The following is an 18,942-nucleotide window of genomic DNA, read 5'->3' as shown; positions in this document are numbered from 1 at the left end:
GCACACACACACACACACACACAGAAAATAACCCGTAGCAGAGGCAGTAAGGAATAAAGGGAACTCCAATTCTCTCAGGGGAGAACAAGAAAACCAAAATAAAGCAAAAGAAAAAATTGCTTTATTCTATCTCCACTCTCTCACTAGGACAGTTTAATACCCATCGAGTCTCTTAAGATGCTAATCTACCATCTGCTAACCCACAAATCCTTCCCACTTACTCCCTCGAAGATCCAAGCTAGAGCGGTGCTTAAAAAACCTCTCCGCAGAACAACGGCCACCTTGCAAAGGGGCTTAAAACAAAAAAAAAAATCTTAAAAAATTGTCTTTCTGTCCAGCAATTTCAGGGAATTAAGCGGAACAGATTGCCACACAGCGCCCGGGATACGACGCAGCCTCGCTCCCCTTCGCCCCTTCCCGGTGCCGACTTTTTCTTTCCTTCCAAATTCAAGTTGCTCCTCCAAAGAGAGCGGAAGATTTCCCAGTGGCTTCAGGAGGGGTTTTGGATCAGGCTCTTTTTACAAAACGCCGCTCCGTGACAGCTCTCTGACCGGAGGCGATTTTCAAGCGTTCACGTGGGAGCTGCCCACTCCACACTTTAGGGTTTGGGGGTTTTTTTTGCTTTTAATTCTCCTTCGGTTCTTGGCAAACTGAGTCCAATGAAGGGCTCACGCTCCTCTTCCCCGGGAGTATCTCAAAGGCTCGGTCTTTACTTAAGTAAAGGATGTCACAACAATCAGAGATGTTTGGGGAATTTCTTCTTTAATAAGGATAAAGGAGGGGGGGAAAAAACAAAACAAAACAAAAAAAACCCCAAACATACAAACACCTCCCAGGCTTCTGTCATGGAATGATTTCTCCCAACTGTAAGGAGCACAACTCAAAAAATAAAAGAAAAAAAAAAAAAAAGACAACCGTTCCTAGGGGAGAGGTGCCTAGCGGAGAGCTCGAGCGATCCCTCGACGCTGGGGTCCGCGGTGGGGAAGGCAGGGGGGTGGCTCGTAAAGGAACTAACACGAGAAGCGGCAACAGAACGCTCACCAGAAGGGAACCCGAAAGCCATGCTGGTTTTTAACTAGAGAGCAACTGCGACGGCAAAGACGGGGCAGGAAGACGACAAGAACGGCCAAAACGCGGCCGCTTCTTCCTCGAGACCCTTCCCGGCGACGCGGGGCGGAAAGGCGCGCGGCTATCGCGTGTCCGTACGAGCACTGTCGCTAAGAAACAGCCCAGCTATGAAAATTTCCTCCCCAGCTGACGAAGATAGTGTTTCTTTAAAAAAAAACCAAAATCAACCCAGAACTTCCCAGGACATCGGCTCTTTCTCTCTCCCTCCCCGCCGTAATATTTCATTTGGGGATGAGGTGGGGGGGATTTAGTTTATTTTCTGGTTTAAAGCCATAATCTAGAAAAATGTTTTGCGGAAACTTTTGTTTTCCTATTTTTTGTTTGCTTTTTTTTCTTTTTTATAATGCTCATTTATAGAAAACTTCACAAAGGTGACGTCTATGTACAGAAAACACAATACCAAAGGCTGCTTCAGTAGTCAATGTAATAGCACCTTAAAAGACAAAAGAGTTTGACATATTTTAAAAAGTTCTTTTTTAAAGTTTTAACCCTTTCCAAGTCTTGGGGAAAAAGAAGAAAAAGGAAAAAAGAGAAAGAAAGAAGCCAGTCACAAAGCTCTATTAGTATAAACTCTTCCAAAGTCTCCGTGTGAAATGCTGTCTGAAGGTTTTTCAAGCTCCCTACTCCGTTGGTCAGCAACGCCTGGCAAAGTAGAGGTAGCGTGCAGCCAGGCAGGGTGTTCTTGCAGTCCAAACCAAGAGTAGATGAAAGAAATTCACAGCAGGCTATTGCACAAGGCTGGTCTTCTATTCCACAGTTTCCAGGTTAGGTCTGAGCAGGCTTGAAAAGGGTTATTTCATATTTTTAATTAATACGGGTTAAAACATGTTGCTCTGAGTTCCAGGCTGGTACTGCGTCTGCAGCAGGCTCTCCATAAAGGCCAAGTAATCTGGGTTCTGTCCGTATTCTTCGGGATTTCTTGTGTTCCCCAGCCGGGGACGTTTGGCTGGTCTCACTTCGTCTCCCGAAAATACATCTTCCTGAGGGGCCCCAGTGCTGAGGGACTGCGGGAGACACGAAAGGACACTGGTTAGAGGCACAGCAGGGACACAGGCAGAGACGCGGGTGCAAACCACGGGGCACGCCTGCGCAGGGACAGCAAGCGAGCGACCGGGTTCAGAGTATTTCTGCAGAAAAACGGCAAAACATGCAAAGCACGCGGTCAAAATCAGAAATCCCGGCTTCCGAAACCAAACTGGAAAGAGAAACCCTCGAGTTGCCTTCTTGCTGTTTCAGGGTGTCTTTCACTGCAGCTCCTGCCTTGTCATTCCTCTGTTCATCCCTATCCTCCTCTGCCTCTTTCAGTCCTTCCCAGCAGAAAGAAACTGAGGCTTTCCTGACGTCTTTAACAGACCCCAAAGAAAGCACTTGGGGATCACCGTGCAATCACCTCTGCTGGTCCTGCTCTTACGCTCTCTAACGAGAAGCATTTCTTGGTAGAAATGATGATCTCCCACGGCTTTGCTCCTCTGTGCTGCTGTCCTACATTTAAAGCACCGCGAGTATCGCTTCCTCAGGGCACGGTCTAACACTCCTGGCAGCAGAAAGCACGAGATCAGCCGGAGCTTTCAGCCAGACTCGAAACTTTCCACCTTGCATTCCTGTTCTAAGGCCCGATACTCTCCAGAGTGGAGACGTGTTGCTTTCCAAATGGTGTATTTCAGGGCTCAAATATACGGTCTTTATTATCAGACAAACTTAAATAAATTGGAATATGGTGCACGTCTTAGAAATTAATTCTAAGGTCCTTCTTTACCACCTTTCAAGATAAGGTAAATTACTAGAATTTATGCCAGGAGGTCTTGCTGAGGCAACCACGACAGAGAAGCCACCCAGAGCTATACTACAGAAAGCATTTTACACCTGGTTTTGGGGGTAAAACCCTTGAAGGCTTCATGCATGAGCAAACACAAAGTTTCCTTCAAACTGTCGGTCGTTCTGGCACAGAACTGCCTGTCCCCAAGCCATTTTTGACGACGCGCTTCGACCTCACGCTTCTGCCGGTGGCCACAGACTCGCAGGCTCAGTGAAACTCGGGTTTAACTGGGCACGGCAACTTGGGTCTTCTTCAAAAGGCTGGACCATTCTCTTTTTGTCTCAGGAGAGAGACAGAAGGCCAGAACCTTCCCGCGGGTTAACTTTGTGGATCTGTCCCTGTCCTGCAGCGACTGACGCGACAGACACTTAGAACGAAGATCAGGACTGTGTAACCTCTGCCGAGAAATCGGTCTCACTGATTGTTTAAATGAGATGGTTTTAAAGGTTAAAGGACCAGGTTTAAAGCAAATCTGGAACCAAAAAAGCTATGAAGTAAATCCCTCATGTTTTCTAGGCTCGGTAGTTCCTCTTTATGCAGTTAAAGACAGCCTGATCTTTTAGATTAAGAGCTTTATGGGTAAGAGCTACATTCTAAATCTCCTGTTTGGTGAGAAGCGAGGGTTTTGTCCCATGTCACTAATCAGAAACCACTTCACTGCAAGCCAATTCGCCTCACTCCTGATGAAAGGCAGAATGCCAGTCCGTAAAACTAAATTCATAGTGCGTAAAATGATAGGAACGTAATCTTTTAACCAGAGAAAGCAAAAATCAGATCCGAACACGTGAAAGGGAAAGCGATTTAAATGCTCCTCAAGCATTTGCATCAAGAACTCCTTCTACTCCACGAGTCTGTGACTGACAAGTGGTTTTACAGCCCCAGGAATCGGAGGCTGCGCTCACCTAATGTCAAAACAACACGCTAAGGAAACGTGAATGAGCTCTGCAAGCCACAGACATCCCGCTGCTGCTGCTCCTCCGTACTCACCAGGCGAGACTTCACTCTCTTGGGAAGCTCTTCCTCCAAGGTATAAATATCCCCACGCTTCACCATGAGTTGAGAACCATCTTCAAACTCGACCTGCGGAGCAGGCAGAAGACAAGGTAAGAACACCTGCAACAGTCCGTTCCCAGCTCCACGGCGTCCGGTCCCGCCGTGGAAACACCACGCGGGGCCAGCTCTCGCGGAGGATCCCCTCCTCTTGGCACCTCCTGTCCCCGGGGGTGCTGCAGGAGGAGCATCCCCAAGCTTCGTTATGGATGCTGAAACCCCCAAAGTGCTGGTTTCGGCGCTGTTCGGGCACCCGCCTCACCCAGCCCAAGTGGTTTCACTCAGCGCTGGTGCGGATCCTACAACAACTGGACCAGCACCTCTGCTCCCAGCCAGAAAACTAAAGATTTCTACTGATTTTTTGATTCAAATCTCAAATAAAGAAGCTTTTCACTTGTAATAAAAGGCAACCCTGTATTCAGGCCAAAATGGTAATGAGAATTTCTTTCATCTTAAACAAAGCATTTCCACACATCATAAGGAAACAACTCCAGTGACTAAAATACATTTGTATTTTAACGAGCAGAAATAGTCAGCCAGGTACAAGAAACGGTGGTAACTCCTCACATCAAACCTTTTTCACCAGGCACTGATTATATCATGAATTATGCATCAGATGTCACAGGAATGTTTATTCAGGGAAACAATCGTGCATATAAAAATGTTAAAAACGACTAAAAGTTTTTAAGGGCTCCTCGTTTCCTTTCCTCAAGACTTCTCCCGCCTTTCTCGAGAATGCAGGGGGACTTAGACCAGTTTAATACGGGGTGTCAGGTTCAGACGGGACAAATTAAGAAGGGAACACCAATTCTGAAGTTTAACAGCCGCGGCACAAGCAGATCGCGGTCTCCCAACGCGTGAGCTCAAGGTGCAGCAGACAGGCAGGATCTGCGACTGAGAGCGGTGCCATCCTGAACTATCCCAGCACGACTGGACCTTGTGTTTAAGCTCCAAATTCCTGATACCGCTTAGAACCCTGTTATGAAGCTACAAAAGAGTCATTTTGGCTCAAGTTTAAAAAAAAAAAAAAAGACATACACATCTAATCTTGGCACCAAAAATCCAGAACTGGGAAGCTACCACAAAATAAGTTTAAAATGCAAAGGCTAATCCATACTTTCTTCCTAACAAAACGGTTCCTGTGTTTTTAAATATAATCCCGTTCCAAAAGAGGCAAGAGAGATGCACCCTAAGCACTGAAAAAGTATCAACGTCGGGAACCAGCGCGGAAAGCTATTCAGGGTTTTTTTCCCCTGTGGAGAAGAGCTTTACTTCTAGGTAACTGCATGATTTGAAAAACACAGGCTCCTCATGCATATTTTCATCTGGCGCTATCAGTGGAATAGCCTATTCCAAATTATTGCACCTTCGAGAAATCAATGACAATTTCCTGCGCTGTGATTAAAGTGGAAAGCACGCGTAACGACGGATCTTCACGGAACCGATTCATAACCAGGGTCGCCTCAGATCACATCCTCTCTGAAGCTGTTCCCATCCATCACACGCAACAAGACCACCGCGAACTGACACGGCGGGTCAGCCTGCTCTTTGCGCACAGATATCAAACACTCGTGGGTAGGAAAGACAGAAGCCAGAGCTCCCACAACTACAGGACATGGCACTTTTTGCTTTTTGCCCAGAGGCCTGGGTCTATCCACACATCCAGGTTCTGCCACAGAAAACCTTTATCCTGATCCTATTTTAATGCTCTACTTCTCTTTAGACTTCCAGGCGTATTAAGTACAGAAGGCAAATCCTTCCTTCACTACCAGAGCAAGGATTCAACCCTCTTGCTCGAATCGCACAGCTCACCAATCGGACGTGTTGGCACGAAGACTTTTCCGTACTCACCTGGTAAATCTGACTGATCTGGGCTGCAATAAACTTGGCCTTATAGACGATTCCATCTGTCCACTGCAGCTGAACCACCTCACCCTCTGGAGGGGGTCCCAGCTTGATGCAGTCTCGGCTCTGGAGACACAAAGTGAAAGAGGTCAGAGCCAACACCAACAAAAGAAGTAGGTAAAGAGGTCTCCCAAAGTCAAGGAAGTTGCTACATAGCGCTATCACTAGGTACCCAAAAGTTGTGATTAATTGGAGTCATCTCAAAACCAAGCCCCCTTCTCCCTGGAGATGTTCAAGGCCAGGTTGGATGAAGCCTTGAGCAACCTGGGCTAGCGAGGGGCGCCCCTGCCCGTGGCAGGGGGTTGGAGTAGATGATCTCCAAGGTCTCTTCCAACCTAAGCCATTCTGTGGCTCTTAGAGAGACCAGAAAGAGACACCCGCACCTCGTTCTGGTGACAGTAACGTTCTTGGGAATTCCTCAGGACAAATCCCAAACTATCACATCTTCCGTATCAACAAAAACAAGCGGATTTTTTTCTGCACCATATCGCGAATCAAGGGCACGCTCAGGAAGAGAACACGTGAGCTGACAAGCCAGCCTCTTCCAGACCTTCCTTCTATTAAATGAATTCCCTGGTTTTGGACCAGAAGTGCTCGCAGACAATCTGCTTCCCCCATGAATCACACTTGTCAGTCGAAAAGGAAGAGATTACTCAACCACAAAACAAATAGGACGTGGCTTAAAGCAAATATTGCTTTCTGTTAAGTCTGCATACACCAAAATCACAGCTTTGCAATGGAACAGAGAAAAAGAAATGAGATAATGCCTTAAACAAGAAAAACAGTAATGAAGAGCAGTGCGAGTGCTTCTGCACAAGCAGCCGATTTTCCCAAGTTTTACTTTGTTGTTCCACCCCAAAGCGCGCAGAAGAGGAAGGCACGCGTTACGCTCTGTGCTTGTTTATGATGGAAATAGTCTCCAGAGAGAACTGCTTACAATAATGCTTTCTGGGTAAACGTTGTCACTGTATGAACCATCATCAAAGTTCACTTCATAGAAAGTCTGTGTCGTCATGCCAATCACTTTACATCTGTAGTAGAGTCCGTTCCGGTTCTTTGTGATCACAGTCTGTCCAAGCATCACCTCCCTTCGAAACTGAATCTGTGGCGGAGAGAAAAGGGAATATTTCGCAATCAGCGATCACAAAAGCTGCGTCGAAAATACAGCGTGCGGAGAAACCACTCAAAAAAACCCACAAACCCACAACCAAGAAAACCCCTCCCCGAACACGTACATTCTGGTTAGCTGCCTTGTGTTTGAAGCAGGTGATGGACACAACGTAGGGCCAGTCGTCGGGCTCCATGGGGACGCCGGCGGCGTGCGCGCACGTCACGTGGAAGGAGGTGGAGCAGTGCTCGTAGGAGCATTGGATGCAGGCGCCCGACACCTTCTTCATCCGCTTCCGACAGTAGACGCATTTCTGAAAAGAAATGCAGATCTTTGCAGACACACGGCTGGAAAACAACCGTTGCGCTTTTTGAAAGAACAGAACAACTGTGTGATAGTTTGTCCTATTATATTTAATGCAACATTATACCTATTAGACCTAATAGACTCTAATTTTAGATAACGGAACAAAAATATCACGTTGATCGTACACACATAAACATATCGACCGTAAATGTCTGACCGGTACCCGTGTCACATTAGCTACCGTAGTTAAGTCAGTCATTGTTTTGCGAGCAGAAGAAATTGAAAACATTCCACCAAACATCAGAATTAGAGGGAAAAGAAAGGTGTGAAACACTCTGTAGTTTTTAAACTCCTTTTCTGCAAAATGGATGCAGTTATAGGCCAATCTAATCAGACAGCACTTGGGGGGACAGGTAATCAACTTAAGACGCGTGACTCCTTTAAAAAGAAATCCACGTTTTTTTCAAAGCTAAAAAATCTTACGGCACCGTAGACCTGGCAGCAAGTCGGACACGTGTGTGATGTTTCCGGGGAACTATCTGGAAACGTTATTCTTAGCTTTTAACATTTTAAGGCTAGAGAACCTGTCACTGATCGATGTCAGCTCCTTTACCTTATCTGGGGCTTGGACAAAGCAAATCAGGGGAAAATTAATATCACGCACGTGAGAACAAACACGCGTTTTACTTGTGGAGTGAACGGCTCATAAATAAAATCCTGAGAGATATTACATGCCCATGAATCTGACTATACAGCTGTGTAATTTATTTATTACGAAGAAATAATTTCCACGTATAAGGAGAGACAGCGGAAAGGGGTAATTTTCTGCACCCATTTCCTACCTGGAAGCCCACCAGGCTGGCTGCTGCCCCCAGGTTTGACCTCCTGCCTCCCTCTCCATCCATCCCCTCACCTACACACCCACGACAGGTTCTTTTTCTCTCTGATATTCCACAAAGCCTCTCTTTCCCCCGCCTCGCACTCCTCACAGCCTCTCGTTTACCTCGCTCAAAGTACGCAACGTTACGGAGCACACGACCTAAATTTTTAAGATCCGTGTGAGTTACTGGAGCCCAAGGGATCAGCAAACGGAAGGTAAGCTGCCCGAGATCACGCAATAAGGCAACGCAACCCCCAGAAGTACAAAACGACTCTCCTTCTAGATCCGAGCTCTCTGAAAAACCCTCGGAATAGATGAATCATATTGCAAGCTACCCCCTCAACGCAAAATAGGAATTGCCAAATTTCGATGCTACGTTTTATTTGTGTTATCTTAGCTAAGAGCCAGGGCCTCGCTGGCCAAGACAAATAAAAGACCATGCCTTCCCTCCTCCTCAAAAGCAAAATATGCAAAAGAAACTATGACCCTTCCCTCCCTATTTCTGTGCAACATCCCCACTCCCCGCCCGGGCTCTGCCCCACGCGTGTTCCAAAGAACCCAGATTCGCCTCCTGCAAATTAACCCAAGTCAGGGTGTTTACATCAAAGATTAATTTGGCCTTTTTACTGAAGCTAACAAAAGCCAGGAAATTCAAAGCCAGAGCCTTAGCGTTGCCAGAATGTGTTTTTTCAGTATTTAATAAGCCCTGCCTTTATCGCTCTGCAAACCGTGTTCGAGAGCCAGATAAGCGCCGCGGCAAAGCGCGCAGCAGGAACGCGGCGCTGAAAGCAAGTCAATAGCGACGAGATCTCGTTATTAAACTGCCAATACCTAATTCTCCCGCCAGCAGGGACAAGGGCTGATATACGGCGTGCTCAGTACCGCTCCTCCGGGGAGCATTAACCCTCCCCTCTCAGGAATCTGCCTCTATTGATGTCAATGGGATTTTTCCAAGGCAGAAGGATTTGCATGCACCGACTAATGACACACCAGCAGCAAGACAAACTCCTCGTGACATGCAAAAGACGGAATATTCAGAGCAAATTGTGATCAAAGGATCAAGATAGACGCGAGGCTGAAATGTAAGAGATGGTGGGAGGGGTGAAAACGCAGATGTGGGGGGGTGGGATGGACAGAAGCGGCGGTGCTGAGCTACAGCTTTACGTCGACGTAAAGACATTTTCTGCAGAAAGCAAGGAAGCAGGAAAAGAAAAGGTTTAAGGCAGAGGAGAAAAATCTTCAGAATAAACGCACACCGGAGAGCCCGGTCATAGCTGAGAGTAAGAAATGGGCTGTCTCCTGCATGATGAACACTGCAATTCATTTACTCCACGGAGGACTGACAGCTAATTATTCCAAATTTCCACGTCATAAATAATATATGCGCACGGGCCCAGAATAAGCCATTAATCAGGAAGCATGCAAACCGCATTCTTTCAAACGATGCAAAGCCCACAAACGGGCTAGAAAAGCCTGTGCTCGAAAGGGGAGGCCTCGTGCATGCTCAAAGAACAGGCGACACCGTTAAACAGATCACCGAGACTCCTTCCTACCTCGGCCATCTCACGGTAACTTAATATAAACATGTTTAAAAAACATAAAATAACCTCAACCTGCACCTAAATCTCACTGGACGAGCCAGAGTCAGGACAGATCCTGGCAGAAATTAAACAGCTTTACAGCTCTAGGAAAGTCATTCTGGCTAAGATGAAGCCGAGGTGCTTTGTATCAACCTTCTCCACCTTTTCTGAGGCAAAGAAAACACGAGGTACAAATGGAACCTAACACTGAAGAAACCAAGAAACCTTTAACTGAATCCTAGAATGGCTTAGGGTGGAAGGGACCTCAGAGATCATCTAACGCAACCTCCCTTAACCAGCCCAGGTTGCTCAAGCCTTTATCCAACCTGGCCTTGAGCATCTCCAGGGGGGGGGCAGCCACAACCTCTCCGGGAAACCTATTCCAGAGTCTTGCGAGCCTTGGACTGAAGAATTTCTTCCTAAGATCCAACCTAAACCTCTTCTCCTTCAACTTAAACCCATTTCTCCTTGTCCTGTCACTGGACACTCTTGTAAAAAGTCCCTCCCCAGCCTCCCTGTAGCTTCCCTTCAGGCTCTGAAGGCAGTGATAAGGTGCCCCCAGAATCTCCTCCAAATTGATAAAAGGAAACAGCACGATGTGTTGGTGGGTCTGTGCAGAGGCTTTGGAGGGCCCTGCCAACGCTTCAGAGCGGAACAAAACAACAGTTGTACCTACACGAACGCTGCCCTGGCTCTCTAGGACGGCCCGGCAGCCACAGAAGAGTTAAAGAATTAAGTCGTGTTTCCTCGTGAGGCTCCATTAAGCAATACAAGCGAGTCTTGTGTAAAAGGATTTTTAGTTCATCGTTACAAGTGCTGGTAATGAAGAGGATGCATGCTGGAAATGTCAGATGATCCATAAAGAACCACCGCTGCACGATTTATCACATCACACCGCTCCATCGCTCCACCTGAATAATGAATGCTTTTTACATCCACATTTGTGTACCAAACCCATTTGCACGAGAGAGAGGAATAACTGGGGAAGCAGACAGAGCCTCGTCCTACCCTCTCATCCACGCCCGGGCTGGGCTGCCTGTGCTACCGAGCCGCACCAACACCTCGGTGCTAACCAACGTGACGCTGTGACATCGCCCTCCCCCAGCTGTCACCCAGCTGACTTCTGTACGGAAAAAGCAGCAAAAGCACCATTTATTTTGCAAAAATACACACTGTAGCGATGGGGCATTAACTAACATTAAGATTAATTGCTCTGGGCTAATGAATCAGCCATTAGTAATCCCTTGGAGGGGGCTGCGCAACTAAATAACTCATAGCTGGACTTTTATTAAATTCCTTGCAGTCTCGCCTTGCAGTCACGGTCACAAAGAAATGTTTATTAATTTCTACAAGAGATTTCTTGATAGAAGAGACTGTAAAGAAAGAGGAATCAAATTAGAGACGCACGAGTCAGCAACATGTCAGCTTCTTTGTAGTCACCACGTCCCTTCATGCTCCTGCCGCGCAGCACTGGCAGCAAATGAAGATTTCAGGTAGTTCAGCCCTGACTGTGAGGTGGGGAAGCGTCCTGGGCTCTACCCAGGGTAAGAGCACACTCCTGGCGAGCCAAGGCAGATCCAGGAATCACAACTTATTTGTGTGTCAAAGCACTGAGGCAGTACCTCAGAAAACATTTAAACGCCACAGCTTCCAGGTGCACTTGCTGGAAATAAGAGTGAGAACATCACCTCCCGTCTCAGCTACGTTATGATCCCACACAACATTTTTCTGTCTAGTTAAAGCCTTTTTCTTTTTCGTTTTTTTTTCGGCTCTTGTTAACAAACACTCTCTACAGGGAAAAGACACCTACCAGTTGCCATCTCTGCTCTGGAATAGCACTGATATCCACAGGATGACGCTCTATTACATTGAGAAAACGAGCCTCGGGGACAGCGATGGCACAGATTATGTGGATCCACCTGGGAAAAAAAGCAAAGAGACAAATCAGAGCCTACCAGCATTTGAATTACATACTCAAGAGGGCAGTTAACATTTCTGCGACTCCCTCAGTATCGAGGCATATTTATGGTGGCTGGCAGCCTCGGCAACATCACCAACCGACTGTTAATCACGGGCACGCAAGGTAAATGTCTCTGGAACAACAGGGATCAACTAAACATTCTCTGAGAAGACTTTTCTCTGAGAAAGAACCAAATTCAACAAGTGTTCAGAGCCATGTTACCTCTGCTATCGAGAAGCCTGGTGCAGAGTAACGGTTAACTCACGCTCACGCTGCCAAGTCAGCGAGTAGGAGATACCTCCATAATGCCAAAATTAGCTGCCACACTGGGCATCGAGACCAAATTCACAACACTGGAAGATCAGAGGTGGTAGAGAAGGAAAAAACATTGAAAAGCCATCACTCACCGCCCATCAGTGGTCATCTGAAGAGCTCCTCCCCTGAGATTACAGAGACAACATTCCTGTGGGAACAAAGCTCCTTCAGAACTGGACCAAAGAGCTCTGTTAGACTGCCAATCTTTCCCAAAAAACTGCCTAAGCCCCATTCGGGATGCAAAAGCCAACTGAACCCCCTCCCAGCACCCATGACCAGAGGAGCGGACGCTTACCGCTGCCCACGCGTTGGCTGAGCACCGTGAGCAAGACCAGCTCTCATTCACCAAGTCTGGACGAATTCCGTAACAGCCTGAAAGAAACCAAGGTATGAGATCCGTCAGAGTTTTGCTGACTTATCTGTAGCATTGACTTGCTGCCTTTTCAGTTCAGAAGCATCTTTGAAATCAGGCAGAGCATTTCAGTATTCAACAGTCTGGGCTCAGACAGAAGTCCTAAGGAAAGGCGAAGCTCGAAGGTGATGCCACATTATTGCTGGAATGCATCCCACACCCCCAAAGTCAGGACTGCTGAAGCAGCCATCTCTGCTAAGTAGTGTTATGAGGAAGGACAAATCCACTAATGTTACAAGGAAATTAAATAACATGCATTTCACGTACTTAACAGTATTTAAACTAACACTAATTTCTGGTTATGTGAAGCGTTAGAAGCATCTGACTTTCCAGAGCGTCGACGACTCTAATATGCAAGCACCAAATCCTCCTACATGCCTCTCTGCAGCCCCAAAATAGCAAAGTGGTATTATATTCATTATAAAGACAGGGAAATAAGACCGAAAAAAGCCTTTAAAATTCTGTAAAAGCCACTGAGGTTTGCCACTGAAGACAATAGGGACAAGACATACAAATACTTCTGAAAAATTGCACTGACGTGATTCCCCGCAAGCTCGCAGAGAAAGCCTGGAGCAGAAAATTAAACCTATCACAATGGCTGGCCAGAATTCCAGCTAATACCAAGTTCATCCTACGGCCTTCACCTGTCCTAACAAAACAACCTAAAATTTCAGCTGGAGAGCCTCCAATTACTGAATTAAACTTAAAAGAAGTTACTCAGAAAGCACGGAGATTGCCACAATAACCTGATTTATAAAAATCACCCACTTAACCAGATAAACGTTACGTCGAAAAAAAGTCAATAATATAGATCTCCAGCTGCTTCCCACATCTGAAGTCTCTTTTCCTCACATGGCAAATCAAGAGAGCCGACACAAGCCAGCCCTAGCAAAGGGGCAGGAATGTCAAGTCTGAAAAACTGAGCTGGAAATCGAGAACCCGACGCCCTTCCCTGCAGCCCCAAACCGGGGGAAATGGGCTGAAATTTCGGGACAAGGCAAGTACGCTCTTTTTGAGGGATTTTCTCAACACTTTAGAAGACCAGAAACCTTCGCAAAAGCTTTCTTATCTTTACGTCCTTGCTGCTGTGACAGCTCAGCACAGCCTGGTGAGGGCACTTAATAAGAAGGAGGCTGCCAGGTTAATCCGAGCACACCTCAGCGCTGCGATCCTGCAATAAAAGGAAACGGGTTCTCTGCAGAGAGCCAGAGGGATGTCGCAGTCTGGAGTACAAACAACAACATGGAAACCCCCCTGGAGACCACACCAGCCTAGATTTAACTTCTGTCCTATCCTCAAGGGTAGAACACAGCCGAAATAGAAAGCGAGATTTCTCTCAAATCCATCTGGGGCTGTAGACTAACATCATCTCGCCCACGTCCCTCCGTCCCCAAACAGAATTTGGCCACTGAAGCCATTTCCATCACCCAGTGAAGACCTACTGAGGTAGAAGATGCAGCATCTCTGCAAAAGAGGAAAAAGAGCAGTCTTTATCCTACGCTCGCTCTGCATCGCGCTCCCTGAAGTGACCAGAATCACGGATGCAGCCCAGAAAGAAAAGTTGTGTCCTAGCTCCCCGCAAGAGACCGTCCCGTTGAGCCGCCCGGCGACCTGATAGATTGGAACAACCCGAGTAATTCCAGCTGATGCAAGTCAAATAAGATTTCCCATCTGTCAAGATCAAACAGCTGAACTGTAACTCGTCGCATGTCCTAGCAGGAGCGCTGATGTTAACTAGATGTCGTACAACCTACAGCGAAGGCACACTCGACCAGGATTAATCAGATCTTCTTTTAGCGCAACTATCAGGGAAACAAACAGACATATGTTCCTTTTGCAATCAAGTGCCATTCCTACAAGCAGAAACACAGACACTAAGAAAATATATCTCAGAAACTGCTCCGTAATCCCTGATGTGCGCAAGTACGATACAGCCTGCGCCAGGAGACCAATATTTAAACGAGAAAAAAAGTGTGATCAGGTTTGTGATTTCTGCTTTACTCCAAAAAAATGAAAGGTAACATAAGAATCATCATAGAATCGCAAAATGGCCTGGGTTGGAAGGGACCTTAGAGAAAGAATCTTTTCCGTGAGACAGAGAAGAACACGGCAACAAAACAAACAGCAAAAAGAGTATTTGTGTGTAATTTTAAATCGGTGACTGCCAGGGTGGACTCGTGTACACGCATGCTCGTACCAGAGAAGGAAAAAGTGGGAGTGATGGGTATCACAGGCTTGTGCAGAAGGAGATCAAACACAGATTCGATTTCAAACAGGGAAAGAAACTTGTGAGTTTCTGGAAACCCAAAATGTGAAGAAGGAAGCACTCACTAGCATGAACCTGCAGGCAGCATTTGGCACAGGATATCAAGGGACTGGTTCCGTCCTCTCCGATGTAGGAGTTTGAGGGAAGGGGCTCTGTGTTTTCGCCACTTGAGGTAAAGCACATCTCCGGGATCAGAGGCTTGGTCTTTTGTCCGCACTTAGAAAGGTGGACGAAAGGGGTGGGCTCCCCTACGGACACGGGGACAGCTTCTTTATCCATCTGTAAGGACTTAAAAGAGAAAATATCATCATATGGCATCACCTCTTCCCTGGTTACAGTTTCACCTTCAAAGTCAGAGCGTTCCCCTTGCAAAAAAAAAAAAAAGTCATCCAACATCTCACGTCACGCAGCAGAAATAATGAACTTCAAATCCTGTCTCTTCATGCACACCCCAGCCCTGCCTTTTGCTCCTCTCTTCCCTATTTCTCTTCTGCAAAAATCTAAATTTCTAAATTGCAGCTGAAAGCACCAAGGCAAAAAAAAAAAAAAATTAAGAAAAGCAAGACCTTCCCTGCCCCTCTTCCATTCTTTTGGCATCCTTCCCTCCTCTTTCTGCAAGAATTTCTCCTGAAGGACATTTCAAGGCTTCTGGTAGGAGACCAGAGCTAGAACCATTGGATTAAAACAGCCCAGCTGCACCCGGTTTTCCTTACGACCATTATACAACAGCATCCAGCAATCAGAACAGACATTTTATTTTCAGCCTGTATAATAAATCAAGAGATTTTTATTGAAGTGGGAGGTGGGTTGTGCTTTTCTCAGAAAAAGCTTCCAACGCATATATATGCATCTAAGGCACGTATTCCTGGTGGACACACAAAGCCCGATTTGGCTCTAAAAGCGTGCGGGAACAAATCAATACACAACCGGGCAAATAACTAATTCATCAGATAAATTCTGCCTTTCTGCTCATAACATATCCCAAAGCATATTGGTCGTTTCCAAGAAATGATGGATGTGCTTACTCAGTAAATTTTTATTTCGCCGCTTGTTTGCACAGATTGAGGAATCCGGGCCCGTATCTAAACAAGCGCGATGGCACGCCCGGTGCGGCATCGCTTCTCTGCATGAGATAGTGTTTGCGCTGCAAAGCTCTTTAAGCATGATTTTAAAAAAAAAATAAATAAAGGAAAGCTGAGAAAAGCCAGGGAAAAATATAATAAAAAAAAAAAAGCTCCATCCACTGCCTCTCCCAAATCCAAAGATGTTTCCTTCGCGTGCAAATTTGCAGAGATTCTCTTTTTTAGGACAAAGGGCTGCATTGTAACTTGGTAGCCACCAGGCTGGCCCCGCCACCAACACGTCCATCCCAGCAGGCTCAGGACTTACCTGGTTGTACGGGTAGAAGAGGGTACAGACAGCACAGTAGGGCTCACTCAGGGCAGCAGCTGCGTTGAATTTTCTTTCCGCTGGGAAATTATGTACTTTATTCTTCCACTGGAGGGAAAGCAAGGATTTCAAAGCTTCTGGGTCACTCATATCTTCCTCTCCAGAAAATGGAAATGTTTCTAGAAAGTTAAAAAAAAAAAATAAATCTCAAAACAATGGACAGTGAGTAGAGGGAAAACAGTCTACAGAGAGCAGAGGCAAAATGCAGCAGGGTAGGGTTAAACAGCCAATGTTTCAACAGCACAAGAAGTTCAATAAATCCATGGCTCCTCAAATACTTCTGTAAATGGATATAATCTCCACTTTACGTGTAGGATAGACATGATTGGGACACTGATGACCTCACAGAACTGGTCATGAGGAAGAAGGAAGAGAATCGAGTTCTGCTGCTTTGTAACCCGCTCCACTCTCCGGCTGTGGGGACCTACACCACCCTCTTAAAGAAGCCAAGTTCAAAACACACGATTTGACATTTTAAGACATGAGCCAAAAAATATGTTTCTCCAAATTTTAGTCAAGGCACCTCAGGAGATAGGCAAGGATTTATGATAGCAGCCAAATCCATGAAACCAGCATCATAATCCAGAGTGACAGGCAGAGGAAAAAGGAAATGACTGCCGTGCCTTATCATCGCCCTCACTCACCCCAGGACGGATTCTAGATGACATACAGCGTTCAGGATGGCTCTTACATTTCAAGCAAGTTTTAAGTGAGTAAAAAAGACTAACAATTTGTCTCAACTCCATCTTAGCATAGCATATGCCTCCCCTTAATTTAACACGCTCGCTCTTCCTCGCTGCAGCCTCCAGATCCTCCTTATACATTCGCCCGGAAAAAGCGAGGAGTGCAGAGAGCTGCTGCTATTCCCTGGCAGGGAACAGAAGAATCTGTCTGATCAGGTTTTGCCCAACAGTGCTGTAAATCAGTCCCCAAGAAATGGCAGCTTGCACAGAAAGTTCCTCCTGAGTCAGCCAGCAAAGTGCCCGTGCACCACCCAACAAGCCAAAACAGTGAAAAGAATCCGGCTGACGCGGACCCTCCGGCACAAAGCCTGTTGTGAGGTCTCCCACCAAAACAAGGTAACGAGTCTCCTTTCAACGCTTGGCTCCACGTTACACACATGCCAGACACCAAACGCATCACCCTTGGTAAAGAAACGGAGCTGTGTGCGCACAGCACATCCCCTTCCTACGCAAAGCTTCTCTAAAATCAGTCGATATATTCTGTGAAGGGAAGCAAACAGGAAAGATGTTGTCCTTTTGAATGTAAAATCACGAGTACCTCGAAAGCAGGGGCTGCCAACTACACCTTCAGGTACGTGCCCCAGCAGGCAAAGGCCTCTGGCTGTGGGCTTTTCTGTACTCGAGTACTTTATTGTGTGGGCAAGACCCAGAAGTGCTGAATTACAGCGCACAACACAAGGGAGAGGCAAGAGCCTTCCTCGCTTGGTCTAGACTGTTACGGCATTCGCAGCGACGGGAATATGGGAAAGGAAAAAAATCAGTGCTGTACAGTTAAGCACTGAGAGGCTTTCTAATTCTCATTTCTGGATCTGCCAAGAAAAGTTGGACCCCAACTTTCACATGAATTAAAAAGCCAACCAAAAAGTTAGAATTCACTTTCCCTATACCCATAACAGCAGACCTAACCTCCACCTCGCTGCAAGGCGAACGGATCTCATCATAATGCAGCAGCAAAGAGGGAGCTTTTACTTTAAGATGTTATTTTCCATGAACTCCTTTTTCCCTTTGCCCAAAACGCTGCCTCACTCTGCAACCAGCAAAATATTTTTCTTGGGAGAAAAAAAAAAGGGTGGGAGGCGAGAAGGGACACTTCCCACGGATGAATTTTGTTCCCAGCTGGGTTATCAAAAACGGGAACATGCTGCATTTGCTATCGGTTAAGCGTAACACAGAAAGTTTCAGGCCATCCAGTTACGTTAATGGCTTCAGCAGTTTTTCAGATCAGACAAGACGAACAAGTGTTCCTGACGCTGGTGCACTCACCCTCGTCACTCGAGGTCTCCTGCTTAACCACCGACAACGGCGAGCGGGTTGGTGGTTTGCCCAGCGGGTGCCGACGACTCTTTTTTATCTCCATCTTCATTTTGGAAAAAGCAGAAGCAGTCTGTAACGAACCAGAACAAGCTAGATGGGAACTCAAAAATATCTTGGCAAGCAAAGGAGAGCACAGGACAACAGAGGCAGAATCCTTCTCACAAAGAGTTCTTGAATTTACGCAGCAAACTTAGCGCTGCCTTTTCGCTGCAGTCAATAAAGCTTCCCAAGCCAATTACTGCAGTAGATGAAGCCAATGGTTTCTTAAGACACAGGGTAAAGGTAAACCACAGCGGTTTCTTAAAATCAGAACAGCTTCAAGCCTGCCAATTCCACTACTTACGGAAAGTCTGGTCGTTCACACCAACAGCTAAGAACTCTAGCACGAAAAGTATATACGGGCCATACAGGCAAACCACTGACCTCTGCAGCCACCTCTCTATTTTCTGCTTCTGCATTCTCCTCCTCCTTCACGGGGATTTCCACAGGGACCGTCTGCTCTTGCCAACTCGGGCTCTTTTGAGTAGCAAACTGCTCAAAGGCCTGTTGGCAGGACATGCGCTCCTTGTCGAACACCACCTTTTTGGTCCGTGGAACCACGTAGAGCATGGGGATGATGGGCCGGGGTTTGAAGTCATCCTCCTCGACCGGTGCCTCCGAGGGCTGGATCACGTTCAGGGGAGCTGGGGGCAGGCTCTTCTCGGCCGCGG

At 46.6% G+C, this 18,942-nt stretch overlaps 1 protein-coding gene across 1 annotated transcript; it reads right to left on the bottom strand.

The window, feature by feature from the left end:
- Window positions 1-1,690: 1,690 nt before the first annotated feature.
- Window positions 1,691-18,937, bottom strand: KDM4B (lysine (K)-specific demethylase 4B; the record flags this gene model as incomplete). Its single annotated transcript, XM_009867152.1, has 12 exons — window positions 1,691-2,132; window positions 3,932-4,024; window positions 5,846-5,965; window positions 6,837-7,001; window positions 7,135-7,320; window positions 11,584-11,692; window positions 12,141-12,196; window positions 12,344-12,420; window positions 14,792-15,014; window positions 16,116-16,294; window positions 18,182-18,302; window positions 18,641-18,937. Coding segments are annotated over 12 exons (1,812 nt in total), but the record flags the coding sequence as incomplete, so codon positions are not given.
- Window positions 18,938-18,942: the final 5 nt, after the last annotated feature.

This window comes from Apaloderma vittatum, unplaced genomic scaffold (assembly GCF_000703405.1).
Source record: "Apaloderma vittatum isolate BGI_N311 unplaced genomic scaffold, ASM70340v1 scaffold18023, whole genome shotgun sequence".
NCBI lineage: Eukaryota > Metazoa > Chordata > Aves > Trogoniformes > Trogonidae > Apaloderma > Apaloderma vittatum.
This window is presented reverse-complemented; position numbering and strand designations above follow the sequence as displayed.